General features: G+C 42.2%; 2 protein-coding genes across 8 annotated transcripts in view; one reads left to right on the forward strand and one right to left on the reverse strand.

Moving 5' to 3' along the window:
- The window catches only part of ZFYVE1 (zinc finger FYVE-type containing 1), a 28,010-nt gene extending 25,505 nt beyond the window's left edge, over positions 1-2,505 (forward strand). For all 4 annotated transcript variants that reach the window (XM_032984671.2, XM_032984672.2, XM_042791269.1 and 1 more), the window contains exon 12: positions 376-2,505. In XM_032984671.2, the coding sequence (XP_032840562.1) occupies positions 376-608 (233 nt within the window). In that variant the 3' untranslated portion in view covers positions 609-2,505. The remainder of the gene's footprint in view (positions 1-375) is intronic.
- A 7,769-nt stretch (positions 2,506-10,274) lies between these two features.
- DCAF4 (DDB1 and CUL4 associated factor 4) lies at positions 10,275-24,517 on the reverse strand. Of its 4 annotated transcripts, none has more exons than XM_042791272.1 (14): positions 24,394-24,517; positions 23,768-23,883; positions 22,055-22,152; positions 20,137-20,294; positions 18,475-18,557; positions 17,729-17,831; positions 16,593-16,736; positions 15,860-15,909; positions 14,502-14,581; positions 13,068-13,163; positions 12,859-12,956; positions 11,979-12,155; positions 11,646-11,760; positions 10,275-10,676 (listed from the first exon to the last, which is right to left on the reverse strand). In XM_042791272.1, the coding sequence occupies exons 2-14, from the start codon at positions 23,875-23,877 to the stop codon at positions 10,483-10,485; spliced, it is 1,506 nt and encodes a 501-aa protein (XP_042647206.1). In that variant the 5' UTR covers positions 23,878-23,883; positions 24,394-24,517; the 3' UTR covers positions 10,275-10,482. The 4 variants fall into 4 exon arrangements, with proteins under 4 accessions (XP_042647206.1, XP_042647207.1, XP_042647208.1 ...); XM_042791273.1 differs by having other exon boundaries at positions 23,764-23,883; XM_042791274.1 differs by lacking the exon at positions 23,768-23,883 and adding an exon at positions 23,925-24,000.
- Positions 24,518-24,817: the final 300 nt, after the last annotated feature.

The raw sequence follows: 24,817 nt of genomic DNA on the forward strand, positions 1-24,817 counted from the left end.
TCAGTTCAGATAGTATATGAGTTTCTGAAAGTTTGGTTTGGTGACTGTGGTTTTTTGGCCACAGCTGAAACTGAAGGTAGGGAAAAGCAAGTGTTTCAACCTCTGTAAGAGTCTGAGCAAGGGAAGATGCCGCCATTTAAGGAGAAACAATCTACCCATTTGAAGAGAGGCAGAATGTGGGAGAATGGCACTATGACCTAAATGGCTATCTGTTGCACTGAAGTATTCTGTCAGTAAGTGGTCTTCCCCTTAATGGCAGTGGTTTGACTTGCAGCGTGTGAGTACTTCCACTGGAGTACATTCTTAACATGCTCATGTTCACAAATTATTTTCTTCTCCCTCTTTCTCGTCCCCTGCACCTCACTTCCTCCGTAGGTCTGGTAAAAGATGCTGCCCGACCTGCATACTGGGTACCAGACCATGAAATCCTGCACTGCCACAACTGCCGGAAGGAATTCAGTATCAAACTCTCCAAACACCACTGTCGGGCCTGTGGCCAGGGATTCTGTGATGAATGCTCACACGACCGCAGAGCGGTTCCCTCTCGTGGATGGGATCACCCAGTCCGAGTTTGCTTTAACTGCAATAAAAAGCCTGGAGACCTTTAACCCCAGGCTCTTCTCCAGATCTTTGCAATTCCTTATGTTCTCAGGGGTACAAATGAAAATATCTGGTCTCCCTTTCACCTCAACCTGTTGCAGCCAGAGTGCATGTTTCCAGTTTCTGGCCTCCTCTTGTGTTATATCCATCTTGGAACGCTGGGAATGAGTTTATGTTCAGCCTCTAGGTTTTAATTTCAAATTAACTGGGGAAGGGAGGGAGCTCCCTTGTAAATGAACAAACCAAAATCCAGTGTATTTTATTCCAATTAAAACAAAGAAACAAACAAATATATCTATCTATCTATGTATGTATAATTTAGTATATTAAGAATACGGTTGGCTAATGAAGCTTTGAATATTCCTAGTTCAAATGATGGATGGTGGTGTTCCTTACTATATTGGATCAGACTTATGGCCTTCTGATTCTTCTTTTGGAACGTCTTGCTGATCATGATGTCCTGTGAGGAAAGTTTGGACTCTGTGCTGCCAGGAAATCTCCAGTGTTGATGTATGAGTTACAGCTGGTAATTCAACCAACCCTACATTTGGAGGTGCCATGCTTCTGGCCACGGAAGATTAAACCCAGATTCATTAGCAAGTTTGTTTGAACTGTGATATGAGCAGTGGTCTTGCAGTGCAAGAGGTATCAAGTTGAAATAGACCCCCTGGTAGAGACCAGTAGAGCTTTGAAAAGGTAAAGCAAATCATATGGCACAAGGCAAAGCATTCCGATTTTGCCATTTCAACTCCAATACCAGATCAAAAGGCAGCAGGGTCTTGCTCTTGCTGACAGTGTTCTCATGTACTCAGGTTTTCTTCAAGTCTCTCTGCCAGCTTGTTGCAGTTAAAAGTTTTGTCCAGAGCAGAACAAGAGAACAAGTTATGTAAGCAATTCTGAAATACGAAGTTTGAGTTGTTTGGGTTGTGATGACTTTTCCCCCACTTTTTAAGTGATCCTGGAGTCTCTGGAGCTTCTGTGTTCTCAGATGTGGTTGCACAGAAACTGCACAGATTTGACTTATCTTCTTTCGAATAATATGAATTTACAAATCCACCTGGAAAATGGGAACCTTTCTTCTTTGCTCCTAGCAACTGGGACTCACTGGACTTCATCCTTTTATTAAAGGACTGCAATGAATTCACTGATTTTATGATCAAAAGCACCACTTAACCTAACTAATACTGTCTTGTACTGTGGATTTGTGGTTCCAGTTATAAGAAGTAAGAGACCATTGTGGATTAAACTGCCTAAAATTCTCCCTTCTTGGCTTACATAGACAAGAATTCTTCCACCACATGAGAGCTGTCTCCTCTTGGAGTGGCTGGAGTTTGATGCAATGTCCTGGAACTGTGGTATTTTTTCCCCAGCTTATTAAATGTGCTCTTGTGTAGATGAGTGCCCAACACCCTGTTTTAGGACTGTATTATTAAATTAACTGCTATAAAAGACTCTTATCTTCTGAACAGGCGTACTGACTTTTTCCTTGTAACGAGCAGTTCTCACTTTGTCTTTGAAAGAACATACAAAGTGATTGCCCCTTTGCACCTACGTCCAGCCTACGAATGGGAGTAGACTTGGAAGACATTCCAGGACATATTTGGTACTGGCTGAGTTTACTGGGGACTGTCTAAAGTTTTTTGTAAGCCAAGTCTGCCATAAACTGAGAGTTGCCCAAGGGAGGGCACAAGCAGGTAAAAATCCTCTCCTAAAAGACATTCTGCACATCCAGCATAATTCTGTGCTTCAAAGTATTTTTATTTTTTTAATGGGTGAGCAACGTGTTCTTGGTTTGTAGGCTGTGCCCTGTGTGCTGTTTATGCATGTAGCTTTACTACCATGTTAATGCACAAAGAGAAAGCAGCCATGACATTCCTTGTATAAAATCTTTGGCATCTGTTTCAACTTGTCTGATTTTTTTTTTTTTACCCCCCTTGTCACAGCCAGAATTACTACTCAGTTAAAGAGAAAATATTGTCTAAATGTTTTTAGTATATATGCAGTCTTAGTAACTTAGTGACCTGTCAATATGCAGAGTCCATTTTTGATTGAATATCCTGGAGCTAAATCTTTTACGCTGTTGCTCACAAAGCAAAATCTTACATGGTGCTTCAACTGCAGCAGGCTTGGTGTTGCTCTTTCTGGGCAATGTTGAAAGGGTTATTTGGGTTCTTTGTTTTCCAAAATGAAAAAAATGTCTGTAAGGTTTGAGTTCATTGCTGTTTTCTATACAGAAGAGCTTTTATTTTTTTGGGTAGTATTGAGTGCTGGGAGTACAGAGAGTATAGAATATGGTTGTTAAATGGATTAGCTATTGGAAGGGGACAGACACATATTTTAGCAGAGCCCAGTGCTATTTGGTATTAACACATTAGGATTCAATTGGAAAAAGTGTCCAAAATGATGTCTGTGGATAGAAAGCTTTATAGGAAACTTAAATGAAGGAAATAGAAATCCTGGAAAAAAAAAAAAAAAATCACTAAAGCAAGTGACATGCGAGCATCTTGTGCTTGGGGTGGGACTGTCAGCCTGAAGACAAGGGTTAATCTTAGCAGTAGAAACCTGTGAGGGTTTTGTTTCTAAACTCTTGCGAGATGCTTCGCGTGCAGAGGTATTGGTAGCATCTAACCAGAGTGAGTCTTTGCAAAACCTGCCAGCAGTTAACGGCAACCTCGATGGAGCTCCACAAAAACCCAAACTGACTGTTTCATAATGGCAGTATGAGACACGTCTGACACTCTAATGCAACTCCTGTGTGAAAAAGTCATGTTTATTTACAAGGGCAGGGATAGGAGGGGACTGTTTTCCAGGAAATTTCTGAAAGATCGCTATGTGTGGTTTACTGAAGACAAATTAATTGCTTACCATGGAATGGCAGTTGGTCAAGTTGATGATGTGTCCTTTGGATCAATTGAAGTTCACTGTAATGTTAATATTTCAGTAGTTATAATGTTAATATTTCAGTAGTTATAATCAGCACACAGTCTCGGTAAGATAATGGCACGGTAAAAGCATGTTCTGAGTTACAGAATGAAGCTGACTCTTTGATGTAAATCTCGTGCCAGAAAAATGATATCAGATTGATTATTGGCAGATCAAGCAGCCTCTGCACCTCATCTGATTAGGAAATACTATGAAAAACATTGAGTAAAATAAGAATCATGTGAATTAATTGATGTGCAAAGATGTGCCCCACTGGAAAACTAATTCCTTGCCCAAAGTACCACCAAACAAGCCTAGATATGTAGAGGAAAATAGAGCAATCACATCAGACATTTTTCTGATGGATTTATTTCCATCGTGGGTACCTATGCCACTTCAGCATAAAGATTCACCTTCAACTAGGTGATGTGAGTTTTCCTCTCCTTCTGTGAAGCAGATCTATGGGAGCTTCACAGAGATGTGTGCACATTCAGTTAAACTCCCAACCCGAAACCTTTAGGCCAAGCTTGGCTTCAATGCATACCAGGTGCACACTGCACCTGAGACTTGGGGCTAGGGCAGCAGATGGCGGAACAGCGTGGCTGTGACACGTAGCTATTGCCAGGGCAGCAGCAGGCTCTAACATGTAGCTACTTGCACAAGAAAAACTGCTTTGTCTTTCACTTGCCTGCCCCCCCGTTGGTTTCCTGCTCGTTCATCCCCCTGCCCAGTTCCTCACGCGTGAAGTTGCACTCGCTGAAGTTGGCCACGGTATCCTGTGCATTCCTGTTGGTGTCACTTGGGAACTGGCTCTTTGGTTGTGTTCTGGAAAACATGACAACCCTCACTAGCTTTCGATGTCAACAAGACTTTATTTGTTGAAATAAACACCATCATTATGTTAGATCTGCCCTGCATTTATGCTGGGTGTCTGTCTGCTGTGGCTGTGCCGAGACGCTTACAAATGCCTCTGTTGTTTTGGGTAGCCTGAGCTTTAACCCTGCAGGACTCTGGCTTCCCAGCTGGTCATACAGACTGTGCTGCTCTTCATCTTTTTTGCATCCAGCATAACCAGCCCAATGAGGTTTAAGTACTACTATTGCACTCTATTTTGCAGCCTCTCGTTTTCAGGTTTCATTATCAACAGATGTCAGACACTGCAACTCTACATATTGTGGCATTGTCCTTGCATTTGATTTATTGCTGATAGCTGTAATATAATTTGGCACAAACAGATACGTTTTTGCCTGCCAGTAGTTCAAGAACAGAGAGTGATTTGGACAAGCAATAGAACTGTCTGGTTTTCATCATCTGTGTCCCACTCCCACCCCCTGCTTTAGTTGAGCATTCCTTCTTGGTAAAGCAATGTTGATATGTATATTCCGTGAGTCCCAGCAGAAAGTACATCATAAAATGTTTTCGTTAGCAGTACAGGCACATCAACAATGAAATCGTGGCAATGCCAAAATAAATAAAAACTTACTACGAGGACTTTCAAAATCAGTACTATAATGTGACAAAGACAAAGCTAAACTAGCGTGGCAGCTAGTCAGTTATCTGAAGCCAAAATTAAAGTGCATTCAGCTTTTTAACTTAATTTTTATTGGCTATAACTCCAGGAAAAAATAAAGCAATACAGATACAAGTTTTATACATATATATATGTAAAAAATCATCATCTAGGAAATGTCTCAATTGCAGCATTACAGAAATTTTAGTGTCGAGAATGCCTGGAGATTTTGAAACACTCTGATTTTTGACATTTTGAAAAGCTAGCTAAATTGTTCTGTTTAAAAGGCAGTTTTACAGCAGCACTGGAGAAAAGCAGTAGTGTATGTATGGCAATGTACAGGTGATGACTTGTCAGGAAGGCATCAGAGTGCTTCACAGCTACCATCATATTAATAGAACTGCAGCTAGGAAAGAAGTCGAACAAAAAAAGGCTGGTGATCTTGATTATATTTTCAGACACCACCTAAAATGGTTTATCAACTTGGTGCCTTGGCTTCCACATGAAGCTGATTCATAAAGTGCTTTAAACACTCCGATCGAGCGTCTTTCATCCCCCAGCCCCTCTCCCCAGAACCCCTGTCTAGAAAGTACTTTGGGTTGGTATTGACTGCTGGATACAGCTCGCAGGATATGTAGTATATACAAGCAGGCACTGCCAACTGAAGGTTTGGGGGCCAAAGCTGAGTTGTCCACTGCCAGATGATAACTGTTCTGAAAGCAGCTACTGGAAGGGGACATCTTGAGACTATGTATATGCTCGGGTTTGAATTCTCACTTCCTCACAACAAATTTTCTAGTACTGTTACAATAGGTCCCTATTAAGCTCAAAAATGTAAAAATGCCAATGTGAAATTATGACTAGCAAATTGATTATTTTAACAATAAATCAAAGCCAACACAAAGACATGACTGACCCCCCCCCCCCCCCCCCCCCCACCGCAAAAGACCCAAAAGCAAATACCCTCCCTGCTTTACACACAAAGTTAAAACTGTAGAAGTTGAAATTTCTACTGGTTATGTCTAAGAACCTTACGTGACCTGAAGTGTTTTATGTGGAAAGAGCCTTTTTAATCAGGGTTGAGAGATGACTGATAGGAGCAGGGTATATGGAACTGCTGAAGCAATGGCATTGGTGGGAGGGCCCTTTAGTCAGCCAGGAGAGCCTGGTGGTCCGCTCGGAGCCGTGCTCCAGTGAGCAAAAGTGACCAGATTGTGCCTGCTGGGTGAGGGTTGCTGCAACCTATGATGGAGCGCGGGTTTGACCTTTCTGAAGTTGCCTACTAGTTCAATACTTGCTGAGAAGCTGAGGCAATGAAATACAGTATTTTGCTACCATAGCAGAGGGGAAGAGTACTGCAGTTCCTTACTTTTTAAGTGCCTTAGGGTCATAGCTATTGCTGCATAATGAAATAGTTGATTTAATATGCTTTAGCCGCTGCCTGCAGGCTGCTTGCTGTTTGTCACTGGAGCCAAATTGCTTCTCTTCTTGCCCCCTTTCCCCTCTCCTTTCATAGTGCTCTTGCAGACATAATTAGAAGTATTTGCTGCAAAAGTGTTAGTTGGGCGAATGGGTTTACAGGGACATGTGTGTGCGTTTGGTTCCTGTAAGTAACAGAAAGCAAATGAGTGCCTTTTGTTTTATGAGTTCTCCCCAAAAGGGAACAAAGAAAAACTATCTTCAGTTATGTAAGATGCCTTTCTGCCACAATTCCTAGTTTGTGTTTCCCACGGTAACTGGGCATAATTGTTGCACGGTCTTGTTCTTGCAGAACGGGTGTTACTGGAGGTAAGAGCACTGAAAAAGTTTCAATTTTGGAATTAATTTTGATTTAAGGGAGTTCGTGATCCTTGTGGTTTGCTACCTGCAAGTGTTTGAACCACACTTTAACTAGCAAGAATATCAATATAAAGTAAGTTCCAACTCAACACTGAGTTTAATTATCAGATGTAACATTAGGAGTTTGCAGTGGGATGGGGTTAGCTGCATTTCTATTCCCTGAACAGATGCTTAGTTGCAGTAGGCATTATTAACTAAGTCAATGCAAATGCTTTTGAAAGTTGTGCCGCATGCATTAATCACTATGCATGCAACAGAGAATGTCTGAAATTAACATAACTAATCAAGACAAATTGCAGACTATTTTCTCACATTGAAAAGAAATCAAGCCAGGAATAAGATCTTATGGTTATCCAAAGGTAGTGGAGGGAACAGGAAGAGCCTGCAAGACTGACCCTCTGAGGAGAACAGGGGACCCCTGGTTTTACAAACAAGGTCTGTAGAAAGAAGAGACAGCACAGATTATGCTGTGAGCAGCATCTGCTCTGCCTTGTGTGAGAAAGGCGGCTCTGCAGAGGAACACTAAAGCCAGATGCATCGCAGGAGCCATAGCTGTAAGGAATTCACAGCTCAATCTGCCTATGGGGAAACAGGAGTTGGCTGTTAATGGGATACAAGAAAGATTTGGGGGTTTTGAGTGTATACTCAGACAGGGAAGAGACCATTCTGAGTATTTGCTGGGATTCATCTTTCATCTAGAGTACCTTTGCAACAGCAGTTTCATACAAAATATATTCACACTGTAAAGTTATTACACCACCCCGGAGAGTTTTCCTGCTCTGTTGTCTTCTATGTAGATTAAAGGGTAAGAGAAATACAAAGAAAGGAGAGGAGGTCACCACACAGAATCCTGGAGTGTGGTGAGCAGTAAGAGCTGCTGAGAAGAAACAGCTTCCTAGAACAGCATATTGCTTAGGCCTGAGGGTCAGGAGAGTGTGGAGCCCTGCAGGACTGAGAAGATTTTTATCAGGGCCCACCTGTATTTGAGTAATTCCTTCTTATCTAAAGTCACTTGAAAAATGAAAGGGAAGAGGAGTGCATTGGAAACAAACAAAACTCAGCAGGATATGCTCAGGTTTGCAGTGGCCTGTGAAGGGAATGAACTTGCAGTACAGGGCACTCACGATGCTTCTTTTGGAGGAAGCCCACCCAGAGACACTCACGAAGTGTGCCAGATGAGCTCAGGCCCCTAGCAGGGATGCAAAGGGATGATGAATTGGCTGCGACACCAAGTCCTCTATGAGCTCTAGAAACGCTTCTGCCACAACCTTGAGTGCCTCATCCCTGTTAACAGTGCTGTGCTCGTGCTGCAGCTCCCACTCTCCTTCTCTGGGAAAAAACATTTTGTAACTGAACAGTTTTGCACGCCAACTTGTTTAACTGCAGCTACTCCTGCTCAGTTACAGCCTAAGAGCTTTCCTCGCACAGGCCCCAGGGTGAGGTGGAGGGGAGCTGATGGACCATTATGATGGTAGTATGAAATCCCTCAATAAATAGGTTGCTCTGGCCAAAAGCTTTAAGTGCAAAAGAGTAGTATCTGATGAGAAATAAAAAAAGCTAGAAACCTTTGTAGCATGCCTAGGAGAGTAGTACTGAAGGTTGTCTCTGAGGGCAGGAACAGGATTGCTTGGTACCCTGCTGTGCCCCATTAAGCAACAGAGCACCCCTCCCCTCCTTTGGGCTGTAGCAGTACTGGAACAGCTCTTCAACAGACCTACAGTTACCCTTATCTAGCTCCTGCCTCTGCCTATACACAGAGAGCAGATACTCTGCTGGACTACTCCCGCTCTTCTGCTGGAAAAGGTGTTTCTGCTAGTTGCCGCCTTCCCTGCCCCTTTGAGCAGGCCAGGTGGCCCTGAACCCCAAAAGAGTTTCAGCGAGTGCACTCTGGGGGCAGGATGACACACAGCAAAGTCAGGAAGGGCCTTGGAAAACAAATGAATTATGCCTGCTCAAAAGATACGGTGGAACGAATAGGGTAAGCAGCTAGGAGACAGGCATCGAGCCCTGGATTTTATTCCTGGAATGCCATTTAGTGAAGTCAAAAAGCTCTGATGAGGACTTATAAGCCCGTTCCTTCCCAGGATGCTGAGCACTGTTGCACCCCTCTGCAGTGAAGACACAGATGGTATCGCAGGTGTGAGCGTGGTGCTGGGCGCTCCCAACTCCAGGTCACCAGCAACACTTATCGTTGTGCACGTGTGCAGCTTATACCCAATTTCAGCAGACACTTGGAACACCAACACTCATCCAGCCATCTCACTGAGCCAGCTGGACGCAGCCTCCATCCTACCCTGCTGTGCAGCCGGGGTGCGATCAGGACCTGTTTGCGTGCTCACTGGCCAACCTGGCCCCACTCCGTGGGAAGCGGCGTCTCTGCTGACCCAGCTGTACATCTGAATGCTCCAAGTGGATCCCAGGATGGAAAGGCAGTTCCTGCAATCCTTTTCTAAGAATTTTTGAAAACTTAAGTGCAGCATGTCTTCCCTGTGAAGCCCATTAGTAGCCCTACATAGTTCCTGAAGGTTCTTATCCTCTGTAGGCTCCTGATTGTGTCAGTACTTCCTACATTTACCAGCTGCAGGATGGCCTTGCCCAACCCAGACTGGTTACCAGGAAGGAGCTGGAGGTAATGAGGCTCCTTGGGATAATTGTTCTCAAATACAGATACAGCATCATCCAATTACTGTGAGCTGGTGCTACAATTTCACAGCTGAGGGACCAGCTGTACCTCTGTACAGAGAGGCCCTGGCTCTGCACAGGTGACCTCATATCCCAAAGATGTGGTCTGTCCAGACAGGGCTCGTCTCCTGCTACAGCTGCAGGAGCAAGCCTGCCATTCCAGACCGCTGACCACACTCTGGGTTTGGTGTGGGCTTGGTTAGGAAACACTATGATAAATTCACAGGGACATTCAGCCTTGCTACTGGACCAGGAAAGGGGCTTTGTTCTACACATGCTGCCTTTTAAAGGGAATGCTGGCAGAGCAGCCGCGTGCTACCCTCATCTCAAAATGACAAAGTTTAACACAGCCTAGCTCACAGGGCTGCCAGGGTGAGTGGGGAAATAGCTCTGCTCCTTGGACTGCTTCCAACCGGAGGCATAGCAGAGATGCTTGCTGCAGGGACCCAGACCAAAGCTACTGCAAACAAAGCCCCAGAACAGATACAGTCTCAGCTTCTCCACACTGGCTGCTTCGCTCTGCCAATCCACACTGCTGCACAGCCTCCTTGCTAAGGTAGGTGTAACCACAGCCAAGCGGTGGTGGTATGGCCAAACTAGGATTAAGGTAGAGCAGCCTTTTGGCAGCAAATTCAGCTAGCATGAGACAGGCCCTTGCTGAAAGTTACCTGCTTTTCAAAGCTTATAGCTAGATTTCAGAGGCTGAATATTGCCAAAGAAGTTAATCAGCATTCAGCTTTTATTTACAAGGTGTCTGAGATGTATACAGCAAGATTTGCTGAACCTGCTGAAGAAGGTTCAAAGTTTCATGGGCAAAGCAGGTGCAACAGCAGCACACAGTGACTCAACAGCATGGTGACTGGTGCAAACATTTTGAAGTCGTGTATAGGCCGGCAGCTTTGTAGACCAGGTCTGGGGAGAATACTGTGTCAGTTATAGGAGAAGTGGTAGAGATCCTGTTTGACAGCCATGAGTAAGCCAGGAACTCCTCGGCTACCCCCAAGTCTTGAAGAAAAGACCACACTGGGAATGGCATCTTTGGAGGATGGGTGGGGAGAAGGGATAGTTCTAAGCAGATGAGCATCTTGGAGACTCCAAATTCTGGTGTAGCAATCCTGACCAACTGGAAAGGAAAGGACACCAGAATTCAACATTACGCAAGAAGTACTTTACATAGCTCTGCAAGGTTATCATCACGAGAGCAGAAGGTCTACATGGAAAATACCCTGATCATTTCTACATATACCAGAGGCAAAGTGCTTATCAGTACTTTGCAAACTAGAAGTTCCGTACCAAATACTGCAAAAGTGGGAAAAATGTGCATTTCCTATCAGGCAATAAAAGGTATGATAAATCAGGAGAGTGTTTTCCTCATTGTCAAGCTCCCAAGCCAAAAAAAATGGAGAAAAAACTCACTGTCAAATTAGCAAGAATTCTTCTCATTATTCTGTCACTTAACAAATCCAAGGAGAGGAGGTCACTATGTTTACAGTGACAAGCATGGAAGTTGTCTATACTATGAGGATTTAGGAATTTTGCTTCATTTATTGTTACCTGTCCTTCCCCCAGCCCCAAATAAAATAAAAAAACCCCTCAGACTGTAGCCAAGTATATTAAAAATGAACCTCTGTGGTACAGACAGTTTACAAGGAGTTATGCTTACATGCCTAGTGCTTCAGTCCATCACCACACTACCCACTTAAGCACCAAACAAACATATACACAGTCTTCAGCCTCTATATAAAGTTATCACCAAGTCTCCCATTTACAAGTTTTTTCCCTGAATTTCAAAATGAAGTGTTTTCACAGCTCTACTCTCGAGACACACTGTGGAAAGGATAATGACTTTTGCAGGACACAGCAGATAAAGCTGTTAAGTGTTACACAGGAGTGATTATAGTAGCTGTGCATCCATAACATTGTTTCTTAATTTCCACAATATATTACACTATGTCTAAGGCTAAATTTCTTCTGAATTTTAAAGAATTAACAGCTTTAAAGCTTCCAACAGCTGTAGCTAAGAAACACTCCTTAGGTGTAAGAAAATCTCTGCCATGCACTCTACAGGTAGAGGTGAAAAAAGTCAACCCACCTGCTGTAAGAAGTCCTTCCTCCTCATTTACGTGCAAAGGGAGAACAGCATACTCGTTGTGATGACCTCTGTACTGTTTCACACACTTTGCTGCTCTCAGGTCCCACAGTTTTATCTGCAAATTGCAGTAATGGTTTGAAAGAGGATATATTATTAAAGCTGAGCGCACTTGATGGCTGGTAAGTAAGTGGATCAGGAAGACGACCCACAGACAGAACTACCACCGAGTTCCATACCCAAAGAACAGGCATCTGCGCTCAGGACTGGGAGAAGCACCTGTCAACGCCCAGATACTAAAAGGAGCAGAACATCCTAAATGCAGCAGACCCGTACCTTTCCAGCCATATCTGCTGCCATAAGGTAATGTTCAGCCTCAAGAAGGCGAATAGATGTAACTGCTGAGTCATGGAAGAGACGACTTGCTTTCCAGCTTTGGCCCTTTCGGTTGCGTTGACGCACATCAATGCTGAAAATCTCACCCGAACGGCAGCCGTTGTACAGCATGGGGGTCTGGAAGAATCCAAGAGAAAGAGGTATACTATGTAACATCTGAAAGGATCTTATACGCTGCGCAGACAGAATATGTCAAGCTTTTGAGCTTTCTGGTGCAGCTGTCAACTTATTTTAACAACACGGGCATTAAGAACCAGAACTGTCATTGCACACTGCAACATTTTTCAGCCAACTCATTAGTTACATTTGAATCCCAAATATTTACTGCAGCTGTAAAAGTTCAGCTAGGTAAGTAGGACCCTAGTTTAACGTAACAGCAAAACAGGAACTGGAAATCTCATATTCTGATTTCACCTTTCTCACTAAATCTCTGTGAACAAGTCCTTTAGTATTTTATAGGGGTTTTCTCCTTGATGGAGACAATCCACTGAATGTTAACAAAATGAGGTCATTTCCCAAAACCAAAACAATTTTACAACATGTTATTACTGTGCTCTTTGTACTTATTTCATTTTTGCCTCTGTACAATTAACAAAAATTACCCCTGTTGCCCCAGAGTTTGAAATCAGTTCATCTTTTCTGTTGCTATTCCATCATGCGCAAACATCAGACCACATCAGCTCTGTTGTGGAACAGCTATCCGACAGCAACGGTAATCACCACCTTACGTACAGCAGGATGAGTCCCATCACGACGAGAACAAAAAGCCCACCAGTGAGGCAGCGCTCCAAAAAACCGAAGGGCACGTGGTTGTTCTTACCTGTGTGGCAAACTGTTGTGCCAATACATCGCTACTGGTTCCAAATGTCTGTCGATGCCCTGTCACTACATTGGTCACAAGAACACGTCGTGTCAGGCCTAAGGAAGACAGATTATATTAATTTAGCTGAAATTTGCATAGCAGCTGGGATATTAACGCAAGAAGCCTCTCCCACTGAGACAGAAGGGGCTGCTAGCCTTGCAGATCACCTGTGCTGAAGCAGTTGTCTGCTTGGGGATTCAGGCACCAAGCACAGGACCAGGCAGTAGATATTTTGAAGCTGCACAGCATTCCAGGTCGATCTCCTAGGAGAGAGGAGCAACACATGAAATATCCATAAAACATTAGCACAGGATGGTAACTCAAAAAGCTTCTCTTCATTTCTATACTTCTTTCAACATTTCAATCTAAGGCAGAGAAAATGCTACCCAGTTAGCGCCCCTGTGCTACTCAAGACAGAGGAAACCGAAGTGGAACTTCATGACTAAGCTGAAGACTTACAGTCTATACAAATAGATGATTGTGAGACATTGTGAAACATATTCAGTAGTCAGAGGGCTGACCATGGCAGGGAAGAGAAAAATAATACTTGCCTTACAAGTTGAAAGTTAATTTTGCCTTACAACAAAACACCTTGTTTCAGACAGGTTAAGCTCTACTTTGTTTCCAGCATCTACTTAGCAAGGTTCCCTCAAACCAACAATTTAGTAGAGTAAAGTAAGTAAAGATACTTGGAACCAGCCAATAGAAAATACTAGACAGGAAGACTTTGGTGGAACTCAGGGCATCTGATTACGGTAAAGGGCTTAAAATGTTCTACAGAGCAGTTGGGCATGCTGGCCTAGTAGCTATCCATCTTCAGTGACTCTTCAAGTTCATGCTAACTTGATGCATATTTTTTTTTTTTAATAATAGCTGCATAAATAGCACAACAGGTCCATAATTCTTATCTATCACAGATTCCCTCTGTATAAACTTATCATGTCTGAATGGAAACCAGGTTGGAGGACTGTACTGTGTGACTTCAGTCAGCATGGTTCTGACATCTATCAAGAAAGTCCAATTAATAACATCCTGCCCCCAAGAACACTGAACAAATAAATTTATGAAGATACAGATACAGGCATCAGACTTTAGACACAGGATTCTCCAAATCAATCATGCTTACACACAATTGAGCATAAACTTGTAATAGAAGATACGGGCTGAGACATTTACCAGCTTTCCACCTTCGATTAATCCACTAAGCATACTTGAGTAGCTACTACAAGAAGGGATTCTGCAATGGTTGTAAATGGTCTATAAGGAAATCTGAGTATTTCTTGGGTGCAAGTATCCAAGTATTAGTTACAGGCCAAGCTATTCATGAAAAATCTCAGATGTTTACACGTGAGATGCCAAAGTCAAGTACCTACATCAGTAGCAGCTAAAAATAAACTAGTCCTTTGAATGTGGCTTGTTAATTAATTCTTAAAGTAAGTTCTTTCATCTATTCGCTTCTCAAACTGTTTCAGACTTTCTAGATTTTACAAGAATACAACAGTTTCACCAGCTACTGAAGAAAAGCGGGGAAATAACCTTTCCTTTGCTATCAAAGCTATCAAAAATTGGAGAAAAAACCCAAAACAACAAAAACACCCTACCTGGGTTAGTGCTGCTGAACAATGATGCTGGAAGCAGACTGGCACAGCCTGGTGTTTCTGCAATTCCCATGAGACACAGCTTGCTGAAGTGAGTTAAGGAAAAACAAAGATTCCTCCCTAGAATGCAACAGGCTGCCTAACATCCATAGCTGAGGAAAAGCAAGATGCTCTGACACAGCCAGAGCTCAACACTTTCCCTTTGAGACCCCTGATGTGCCTTAAGCGTTTACAATTAAGTCTTGACTTCCTTTCTTTCATAGGAAAGAGCTAGAAAGAACTCATTTTTGTTTGTGTATTTTCACTACCAGAAGGACAAGAGGAATACTAAGGCATCTTTCTAGTGCTAGAAAAAGAATGCATGGCCTACATGGATCATTCTTCTCACCTTTACATGCTGATGGCACTGCATTACTATAGATCTGTTTTCAGGGAGGTAAACTGGAAAAAGAGAAGCACGCATTGGGGAAGAAAGGAAGACTTACTTTAGTTTACATTAAAATACTTTCTAAAGATTATACTAGGTATAAATAGAATTTGAAAGCTGCATTGCAAGATCAATGGGGTAAACCTGACATGACTAGAGGAAAGCACGAAATAACCAAACCAAACAATCCCTAACTCCTAACCAGTTGTGAGCAAGCCTGATGAACTCCTGCCACCTTCTGGATCAGTCCTGAATTGCCTGGCTTTTCCCATGAGCCATTACACACATTTTTACACAATTTCCTCTCTTTTGGCACTTTAATGGCTCACCTGTTGCCTGCCATCTCCCATGTTAAAATCCCCTTTACTTCCTCTCTTCTGGGTTCTGCACTGTCTTCCTGTCTACTGCTTCCTCTACTATACCATCAAACCTCCTCTTCTCCCAAGACAGATCTGCAGGACATGCTTTGAAAGCTGCAGAGCACGATGCCAACAAATTGCTCCCATTCTCCTCTGGCCCCAATCAGTATGGGGATGGTTTACAACAGAAACTAACTGACCCACTTTCCACTTCAGAGAGGAAGTTGGTTGCCTTAGTCCTCTCGTTCTTTTGCACCAGCCAATTTCTAAACATCAGATCATTTTGGACATGGCATTGACATTATTAATGAAGTGGTAAGTCTCCAGGGCAGGAAACACAGTCTTCCACCTACAATTACAGTGGAACAATTCTACATATATCTATTACAGAAACATACATCTGTCTTACTAGCTCCAACATCTTTCAATTTTTATAACTTTCTCTGTTTTCCAAAAAACTTAATTTCCAGGGAAACTACATGAGGAGTCTTCCTGGAAGCTATTTATTCTGTGCACCATGATGCAGACTTGGGAAAGCTGAATTTTTGCTTTTTTTTTTTTTTTAAAAAGGATATAAAACATGAGAATCTGGATGAGTCAATGACGCCCAGCACACAGAATTCACCTTCAGACACAAGAAGACATACTTATTTTGTGATCTCTTAATCAATGAATAAAATGGTATTTCCACAAAAAAGTACATAAAACTATGTCCTGTGCACACTTCCCTAGCCTACTAAATAGTCCAGTAATGGGGCATGAGCATTTTAGCCTTATATTCCTCGTAAATGTCGGAGATAGAGCAGCATTGAGAAGTCTGTCCAAACGCAGACTGAGGCACCAACACCAAGCACATCGCGTTTAAGGGATCATGCTTAAAATACTCTGAGCACAAAGAGATTATGAAAGCCTGTTTTAAATATGCTTCATGTTCAAGAACAAACACATTTTCCCAAAACTATTAAGAAAGAAGCATGCAAATCTTAGTAGTTTCTGGCCCTCAACATCAGTTTTGTCAGATACAGCCAAGTGCAACTCTGAAGTAAGCCCTGTCCTGTGAAGCTGGTACTTCTATATAGTTGTCTGTTCCAACTGAAGCATAACTTTCCTGAGAACTAACACTGGTACTGAGAACTTTCAGAGATAAGTTTACTGTGCTTCTGCATTTATCCAAGCTTCACATTGCTCGATTCTTCCATTCTCTCCTCTTAACCCCTTCCCCAACCCTCATGCATTTCCACCTGTGCCTCCCAAGAACAGTGTTCTGGGAATGCAACAACCGAAGGAAGCAGGAACAGAGCACAGTACTTTGCGGTTTGTGAAGTAGAGGTTGTCATACATCTCCACAGTGAGAGACTCCTTCCCCAAACCACTGAGGTTGATGATACCATATTTACATCCTCCATGCTCTACATCGTTCACAGTGAATATCCGTTCACAAGCAACATCTGCCTGTAAAATAAAAGCTTACTGGTCATACGTACTGGAAACTTACAGGAGAAAACAGCTTGAGGGAACTGCATTAGGTCTAAAATGAAACAACACATTAATTGTGATCCCTTTAATGGAATTTGCTTTCCATTCATCTCTAAAAACAGTGGCCAACTCCTTTTTATATGCATGCACAGAAAAACACATGAGTAAGAAAGCAATTTAGTCCTTCAGTAATAATAGATACTCTTTGCAATTATATCAGTTCTAGACACTCTGGCTGATCAGTAAGCACTGACTGGTATTGGTGGAGGACTCAAAAATGTAACCCCTATCAAATGTGAATGTGAAATTCTCCTGCTGTTGGATCAAGCAAAAAGGCTGGTGCTACATTTCAACTTTTCTTTTATGACACTAAGTTTCTGACTCCCTTCTGGCTTCAGCTATCTATCTGTGCAGCGCTCTGTTTTAAGAGGCCAGGAGCTGGTCCTGAAGAGCTTCCTATATAGACTGGGAAAGATATTTGCCCCAGAGACCTCTCCTGCACATGCAGTACCATCAAAACCAGTAGAAACTGCTTTCAGATCATGAGATGTAAAATGATTACTGATGTTTACATAGGTCCACCAAACCACAGACTTTGCCACTCCCAAAATAATTCTCTTCCATTTTCTTCTTCTTTCTTGTAATCCTCTCCACTCTCCCTCCCAGCCTCACACTAATTATCCACTTAACACCTGTTTATTTCCGAGACAACATGTTGATCAGCTAAAAAAAAAAAAAAAAAATTTCACTTTCATATCTAGCCTTCTCATCATTTGCCTTTCTGGGAAAGGAACAGCCTCTTCCTTCCTGTTTAAAACTAACCAGCACAGTTTTTGAGAACTGACACAACAGGAATAATGCATCTTTGAAAGAAAAATTTGACCTGTGGGATTTCATTACAAGATCCTGAATTTTCATTGAAGATGGACTCTCTTTATCCTAAAGACTTAATAGTTCTCATAACATACCACAATTATTTTAAAATTGTTGGTTCCAGCAACCGAGGAATCTGGACTGTGAATTTCTATCTTCCTCCTCTGCATGCAGTTCACTTTTAGTTCATGGACCAGCCTGTAAAAGCAGGTGGGGGGGCAGAGGGAGAGAGAAGAATTCCGCTAAGCCTAGGTTTAACACCAATCAGAGTAGTTCTAGACAGGATACCCAGAACTGCCTCTCAGTCACAGCTGGTAAAATGCCTGCGCATCTAGCATGCTGAAATTTCACTTATATAACCCATGAACATGTGCATCTTCCACATTGTTGGAATTTCATCCTGTTATTTTGAACTCCAGCACATCTTCAGTAGCAGAAACAACAACACAGCGAGTCATTAACTTGCTTTCTGTGCTGCTACTGAATCTGAGCTATCTTATGGGGGGTGGGAAGGTGGGGGGGTGTAGGGGGAATGGCCACATCAGTTGGAAGAGCATTAATCCAAAGAAAAGCTGCATTGTATTCATAAAACACAATGTGGCAAAACAGCACATATAAGGAGTAAACAAAAAAAAAAAAGAATTTTTAGACTCCATTTATCTGAAATTGGGAAACCTCTTCATTTTAATTTTCATCAGTTTAGTAATCTGATTATAAAAGCATATAACTACTTTTTATTATAAGTAGTATGCTCTTCTGAAATGCAAAAAACCTGACAGGAACAGTTGCACTAACAGCAGAACTTGGTATCGCAAACAGAAGACAAATCAAACCATTGTACCTGCAATAACTTGTAGACCTGAGCAAACCCAGCTGCCTTTTCTGTAACAGCATTGATGAGTTCAGTCCAGCCCTTGTTGTTTTCTGGAAGAGAATAACATGAAAGTATACTCAGTTATTTGCTTGTTTATGATTCAAGCACGGCTGTGGGTCTTAGATGTTTGGGATATTTAGGTAACTTTTTCCTCTAGCTTACATATATTAAAATTTTAAGAACATCTATAAAACACATTACTACACCATCTCCCTGGCCTATTAGAGTAAGTAGACAAGAATATATTCCTAAGAGATGTGGCAAGAATATATTCCTAAGAGATGTGGCAAGAATATATTCCTAAGAGATGTGGCAAGAATATATTCCTAAGAGATGTGGCAAGAATATATTCCTAAGAGATGTGGGGTGCTTCTACATAAATACAAAAACTGGAGGGGAAAGAAAACAACCTATGAACAAAACAGCCATTGTTTTTGTTTGACATAACCAGCAGTACCACCCTGAGGTGTGACATCAGCTTCTGGCTTCACTATAACACTTTAAATTCTCATTATACAGCAAAATTTTCTGTCACAAGACTGCTATTAACTATGCAGTGTTATTGCTGCACTGAACTACTTTTCCATTCCTCGTTTTTTAAAATTTCATGCAAATGCTTTCTGGGGAGACCAAAGGATAGAGTACTTTGCAGAGCTATGGAGTAAGAAATCTTTTTGATAATGCTCAGATAAAGCAAAAATTTAAGAGTTAAAATGTTCTTATCTGGGAGCCTAATTCAGATGTCTGATTTAATAGCCAGATTTTGAGATGTTATACCCACATCTCCCATTAATGCAACATGGCCAGCAGCCTTTTTGTATCTATGAAACCTAAACTGCTCATGGAATCAGCTAAAACAACCAAAAAAAAAAAAAAAAAAAAAAAAAAAAGCAAAACCCAAGCCAACAGCAGTACTTTCAGAGTGAAGACTGAAGAGCTGAATAGCTGGTTGAAATGAGAAATTCACTACCTAAGGAGAAAAATACTGCTTGTTTCTTCCAAATGACAGCATATTTAAGCTGAGCTGTGATTTGTAAAGTTGTAAGACACAGCTTTCAGGTACTTAAAACACATCCTTCTTGGGTATTTTACCCAGATTACAGATATGTAGCATCAGCAATAATTGCTGCAACACTTTATTAAGAAACACATACAGGCTTTCCAGACAACCATAAGACCTACCTTGATTTTACCAGTCCAAACCAGTTCTTTGTAAAAAAGCTATTTCCATAAAATAACAGTATTATTATTCCTTCAGCATCCAGGAATATGATGAATACATTTATTAAACATGTGGAAAACTTAAAATCAAGACCCTATTTTGCCAATTCAAGGCAGGGATTTGAAACCTGGCATCCAATGTCCTGGTTTGAGTGTAACTGTTGGACAATCTGCAATTCTGAGCACAGTTCCTGTCTCTCTACAGTTTTTGTTTCTAACATCTTCTTTCATTCCTGTGTGGAACAGCCAAACAAAAGGCTTCAAGGACTATAAATTCACAGCAAAAAGAAATTTTCATTTCTTCAGACATCTTAGGGAACTCTATCACAGAATCGAAAGGCTTTAGCTTATAAACTGTCCTGGCCCACAGCACAATAAAGCCTAATTGCAATCTTTTGCAGAATGTACCTTCTTTTGTTTTCCTTCCTCTTCCAAGAGTCTCAGTCTTTTGCATTCCATTGCCTTGTACTGAATGCTCTCCTTGGTGAGTGGGTTGTAGTTATTATGTCCAGGCAGCAGGCGAAAATAGCGGTTCTTTTCTACGTCATAGTAAAAGCCTGGCAGTTCTTACGAGAAGAAAAAAAAACAAAAAAAAACAAGTGGCTAAAACCCAGGCAAAAATCAGATGGATAATTAAGTTTGTTTATTGCTCTTTGACATCCCACATCTTCATGGGAATGTCAGTCACAAGGCTCAAAGCTCTTGCTCCCAGTAGGTCCCAAGCATGATACACAGACTAGGAATAGGTACCAGACACTAAAAAAAAAAAAAAGGCTTATTTATAGTTTTCAAATGCAGTGCCATTACAAAGGTACAGAAAGGATGTCACTACTGACCACGCCTAAATTCAGACAGATCAGAGAAGCAGAGAGGAAAGGTTTTACTGCAGAACAAAAATTACTTTACTTCATAAATCAATCATGAGAGGACATTCTTAGTTAAAAGACTGGGTAGGGACATCCCAAACAAACAAAAAAAACACCTGACAACAAGGTATCACCCAGACCGAAATGAAGTGATTCAATTCCCACAAGCCACTCTTTCTTCAACACACAGGAGAGATTTAGATGCAATCAAGAGACACAGAGCCTCTGTCTGTTGTGCATTTGGACTACACACAGAGGCTCCTTCCAAAGATAAACTGGGATGAGAGAAACATTAAGTTTTAGTGCTTCACTGCCCAAGTAAGTTCATAGAGGCAGACTGGTAAAATACTTTGACATATCCCTAATGGTACATTGTCTCAAGACAAAGGATTTTATTCAGAAGAGGTGAGTGTTAACATTTAATTTTGAGTTTTTACTTAAACTTTTATCTACTACAAGAAATCTGAAGTCACATCTTTTTGCTGCTGCCTAAAATTCAGCTCCTTGTCAGCACCTTTTTGGGTTCAGCTTAGCAACAAGTGACCAAGATTTATTCAGGTCAACAAAAATATAGTTAGTGAATGAATCAGTAAGGTTCATGAAAGTACACTTAATTTAGTATCTAGAATCTAATTAGCAATAAACGTTTGCAGGGTACATCTCCTAACATGCTCACAACCTCTTATGCACAAGAGGGTGACACACAAAAAAGGTCTCTTTAAACTCTGGCTTTGCCTGCTGTTAAGAGGTTATAGAGTCAGGGCTGTTTCAGGACTACTGTGGAGAAATACATGTTCCCACACGCTTAGCTTTTGCTAGGGTTATTTAACGAGTGAGGAAACCTGAAAGCAAACCGGACATCTTCCTCAACAGCACTGCTACTGAATCAAGTCTGGTTTCACTGGTTGACTCCCTGATAATGAAACAAACATTTAGCCAGAGTGTTTTTCTTACAGATTACAAAATACACTGAAGGCATACAGAGAGGTGATCCCGCCGCCCCTAAGTGGTGGATCGTTGTGTCTTATAAAAAGATTGAATAACTGGATGCAAGTTATCATTTTTTTATATGCTCTCTTATTTTCTTTATTTAATGTTTCTATTGAAAGATGTATTTTATAACATCTTCAGCACATACGAGAAAAGAAACAAAGTTCATTTTCTTCCCAAAGCAACATTTCTGGAGGTAGAAACAGAATTCTATTTTTTTCAGTTCATATCAACTTAGCTAAGCACTTAAGTTTTCAAACGTGAGAAGTACCTGTGGGCCTGAAAGGGCATTTGGCCCTGCTCTCTAGATCCTTATTTACTGAATCTTTTTTATCAGCCAATGTTACTTTTCCCTATAAGCTTTACTGCTAATATCCTTCCTGTAACACCACACTATTAATGCTACTACTACTTTTTCATACAGTCAGCATATAGGCACTGGGTTTTGACCTGTAAATATGGTCTCTTACCTGGTACTACAGAGTTCTGTGTTAAACTGGACAAAGAAGGATCTCCACTACTGCTGGGGCCTGCATTCACTGGGGTCTCAGTTTCCTCCTGTTCCAACCTAGAAAAATAGCACTACCTTCAAGACAGGTAAACAATTGTCCTACACATCATTCCCACAAAGAACCTACAAAGCAGCCTGTATTGATATTAATGGAGTGCAATTTTGCAGGGCTCTGATAAGCACACTGTGCATATCAATATACACCAAACTATGAAAATAAAACAGTGCAAATATTCGTCTTAAAAACCTCTCAAGAACATTAGAGATACCAACATCTTAAAAGCCTTAATTACTTGCTAAAATATCAGAGATAACTGCTGATTCTGCAGGTGCCTTTTCAGTGAAAGAGTAGTTCTGGACATTTTACCATATCCTTTAATAAAAGAAAAGCCCACCCTTGAAAGCATGTTAAGTTTCCACAGCATAAAGCAAGAGACAGTGTGGGTGAAACACTGATGTCAGGTCAAAACATTTTGCCATTCTCTTCATGGCAAGAATTTCCTTCATAAGGTTCAGAAACATGCAAAATAAACAGAAGTTTCATGAAAACTCCAAGAAAGAAAACTCTGCTTTTGTAATAAACATCACAGTCGACACGGTAACTGCAGCTTTCTTCTTTCTCAAGTAATTTAAATGGGCACATTCAGTCCTGATGAGCAAAATTCCACTGGGATGTTTCTGAATCACCCATAAAATTCTTGCTTTTTAAGACAGGTCTTACACCATGTCATCTTAAAAGCGTTAGGCCAAGATGTTTTGCAAGAGTCATAATTTACTGAAAACAAAATGAAAAGCTCTAGTCCTAGTACCAGGTCTATTGCTGTTTGATTATACGACTTTGAAAACAGTTCAGGAACATAACCTATCTAAAACGAGAAAAACACCTCACACTTCAATTTAAAGCTTGTTAATAAAACCCTTTAAAACCTATTTTCACTGAATTAGGGGCTATCTGAATTTTTAACTTTTCTTACACAAATACAAGTAATGGGGTAACTCATGTGTATGTACATGTCTCTTTCTCTAAAAATATACTTAAAAAAACACTCAGAGCATTAAAGCAAAGGATTGGCCTCTTTTATTCCTGCAAGAGGCCCTAAGGAAAGAAGACCAGAAACAGCCATAAAAATAACTCAAAGACAGGCAAGTATAAGTTCTAAAGTTGAAAATGTACTTTTCTGAAAGAATCAGTTTTCAGGACAGAGGATTATTTCTGGGACCTTGTTTCAGTTTCCTGGTCTGCTAGATGTGGTATTACCACCACATTATTTAATATGCTTGCATACTTTCAGAAAGATCCTTTAATGGTAGCTTTTACACTAGTAGACACCAAGACATAAAATAAATGGGTAGGTGGAATGAACTACTTACATTTTTCTTCCCTATCTTTACATATTGATGAAGAGTTTATGGACGATCGGGCACACCTGAAAGGGCCAGCTCTTGGAACCACTTTTCAGTTTAAATTGAATATACAGTTGCAAACATATGATAGATTTTCAGAAATTAATGCAACTGCACTCCCGCTAGTGATGACTCATATTCCAGAAGTACTGTCCACTAGATTTTTAGATGGCAACCCTCCTCGACAGCCACCCTTCTGCAAATGTGATTAGGTGTAACATCTAACAGCTTAACCCATGCTGAGCACAAGCTGCACACACTTACTTGCCTTTCAGCATAGTTACTGCGACCGGGTCTTCTGTACCGATGGGGTCGGTAGCTGTGCTTGCGGTTGCTCCATCCATGCTTTTCTTTGCTTCTCCAGAAATTTCTGTTCATTTCTACCTATAAAGCAAAACACGCGCACACACATCAACGCTACTTGCCTGGAAGGGTTCAGCATACGAGCCAGCCTTTTAACACGCCCTCTTTTCAACCAGTTTCAAGTAGCTTCGCAGTGGCCTAGAGACCAAAACCAAGGAGGCTCATTGAAGAAAATAATTTAAAGCGGAACGCTCTTAAGTCGGAACGGCATCAGGTCTGAAAGAAGAGAAAGGCACCAGGGGGGCCGAAAGACGCACAGTTGGGTGGCGGCCCCACCCGCACGCAGCGCTCAGCTCTCCCATGCGAACCCCGGCGCTCGCCCCCACCCACCAGCCCCCTCCCGGGCACCGGGGCTCTCAACACGGCCACGAACCCGAGCGACCGACGGCGGCCTGCCGGGCCCGCCTGCCCCCGGCCCAGGCGGGAGCAGCGGGCCAGTGGCCCCAGCCACGGCTTTATAAGCCACCCGGCCCGCTGACCGACCTCCCGCCCGCCCTACGAGCGCTTCCCCACGCCTGTCGGCTTCCCTACCGGGTCGGGCCCAGCTCCGCGGCTCGCCCCGCCGCGCTGAAGGTAAAACTAAAGCTAAAAGTCCCCGAAGGCGGAGGCGCGGCGGCCCCCGGGGCGGCCCGTCCCTCACCCCGCCGCCGCCAAAGCTCCACCCACCCCCCGATGGTCGCGCCTGATTGGCCCTCCTCCGCGCCTGCCTCTTGACCGACAGCCCGCTCACCAAACAGGAGAAGGCCAGGAGCCGGCGCGTGCGCCCCGCGGAAGGGCGGGGTCAGAGCGGTGGTAGGCGGGTCCCGAGCGGTGCGGGCGGGCCCGGCAAATAAAAGCAGAGTAGCGGAGGGCGTTTTTTTTTTTTTTTTTTTTTGTTTTTTACGTTTTTTTATTTTAGCAGAAAGGGGCTGTTTGGTGCGGTGGGGGGAGAAGCGGTAGCCCGCAGGTGGCTGAG

The sequence above is a fragment of the Tyto alba genome, unplaced genomic scaffold (assembly GCF_018691265.1).
Source record: "Tyto alba isolate M040663 unplaced genomic scaffold, T.alba_DEE_v4.0 Super-Scaffold_18, whole genome shotgun sequence".
Lineage (NCBI taxonomy): Eukaryota > Metazoa > Chordata > Aves > Strigiformes > Tytonidae > Tyto > Tyto alba.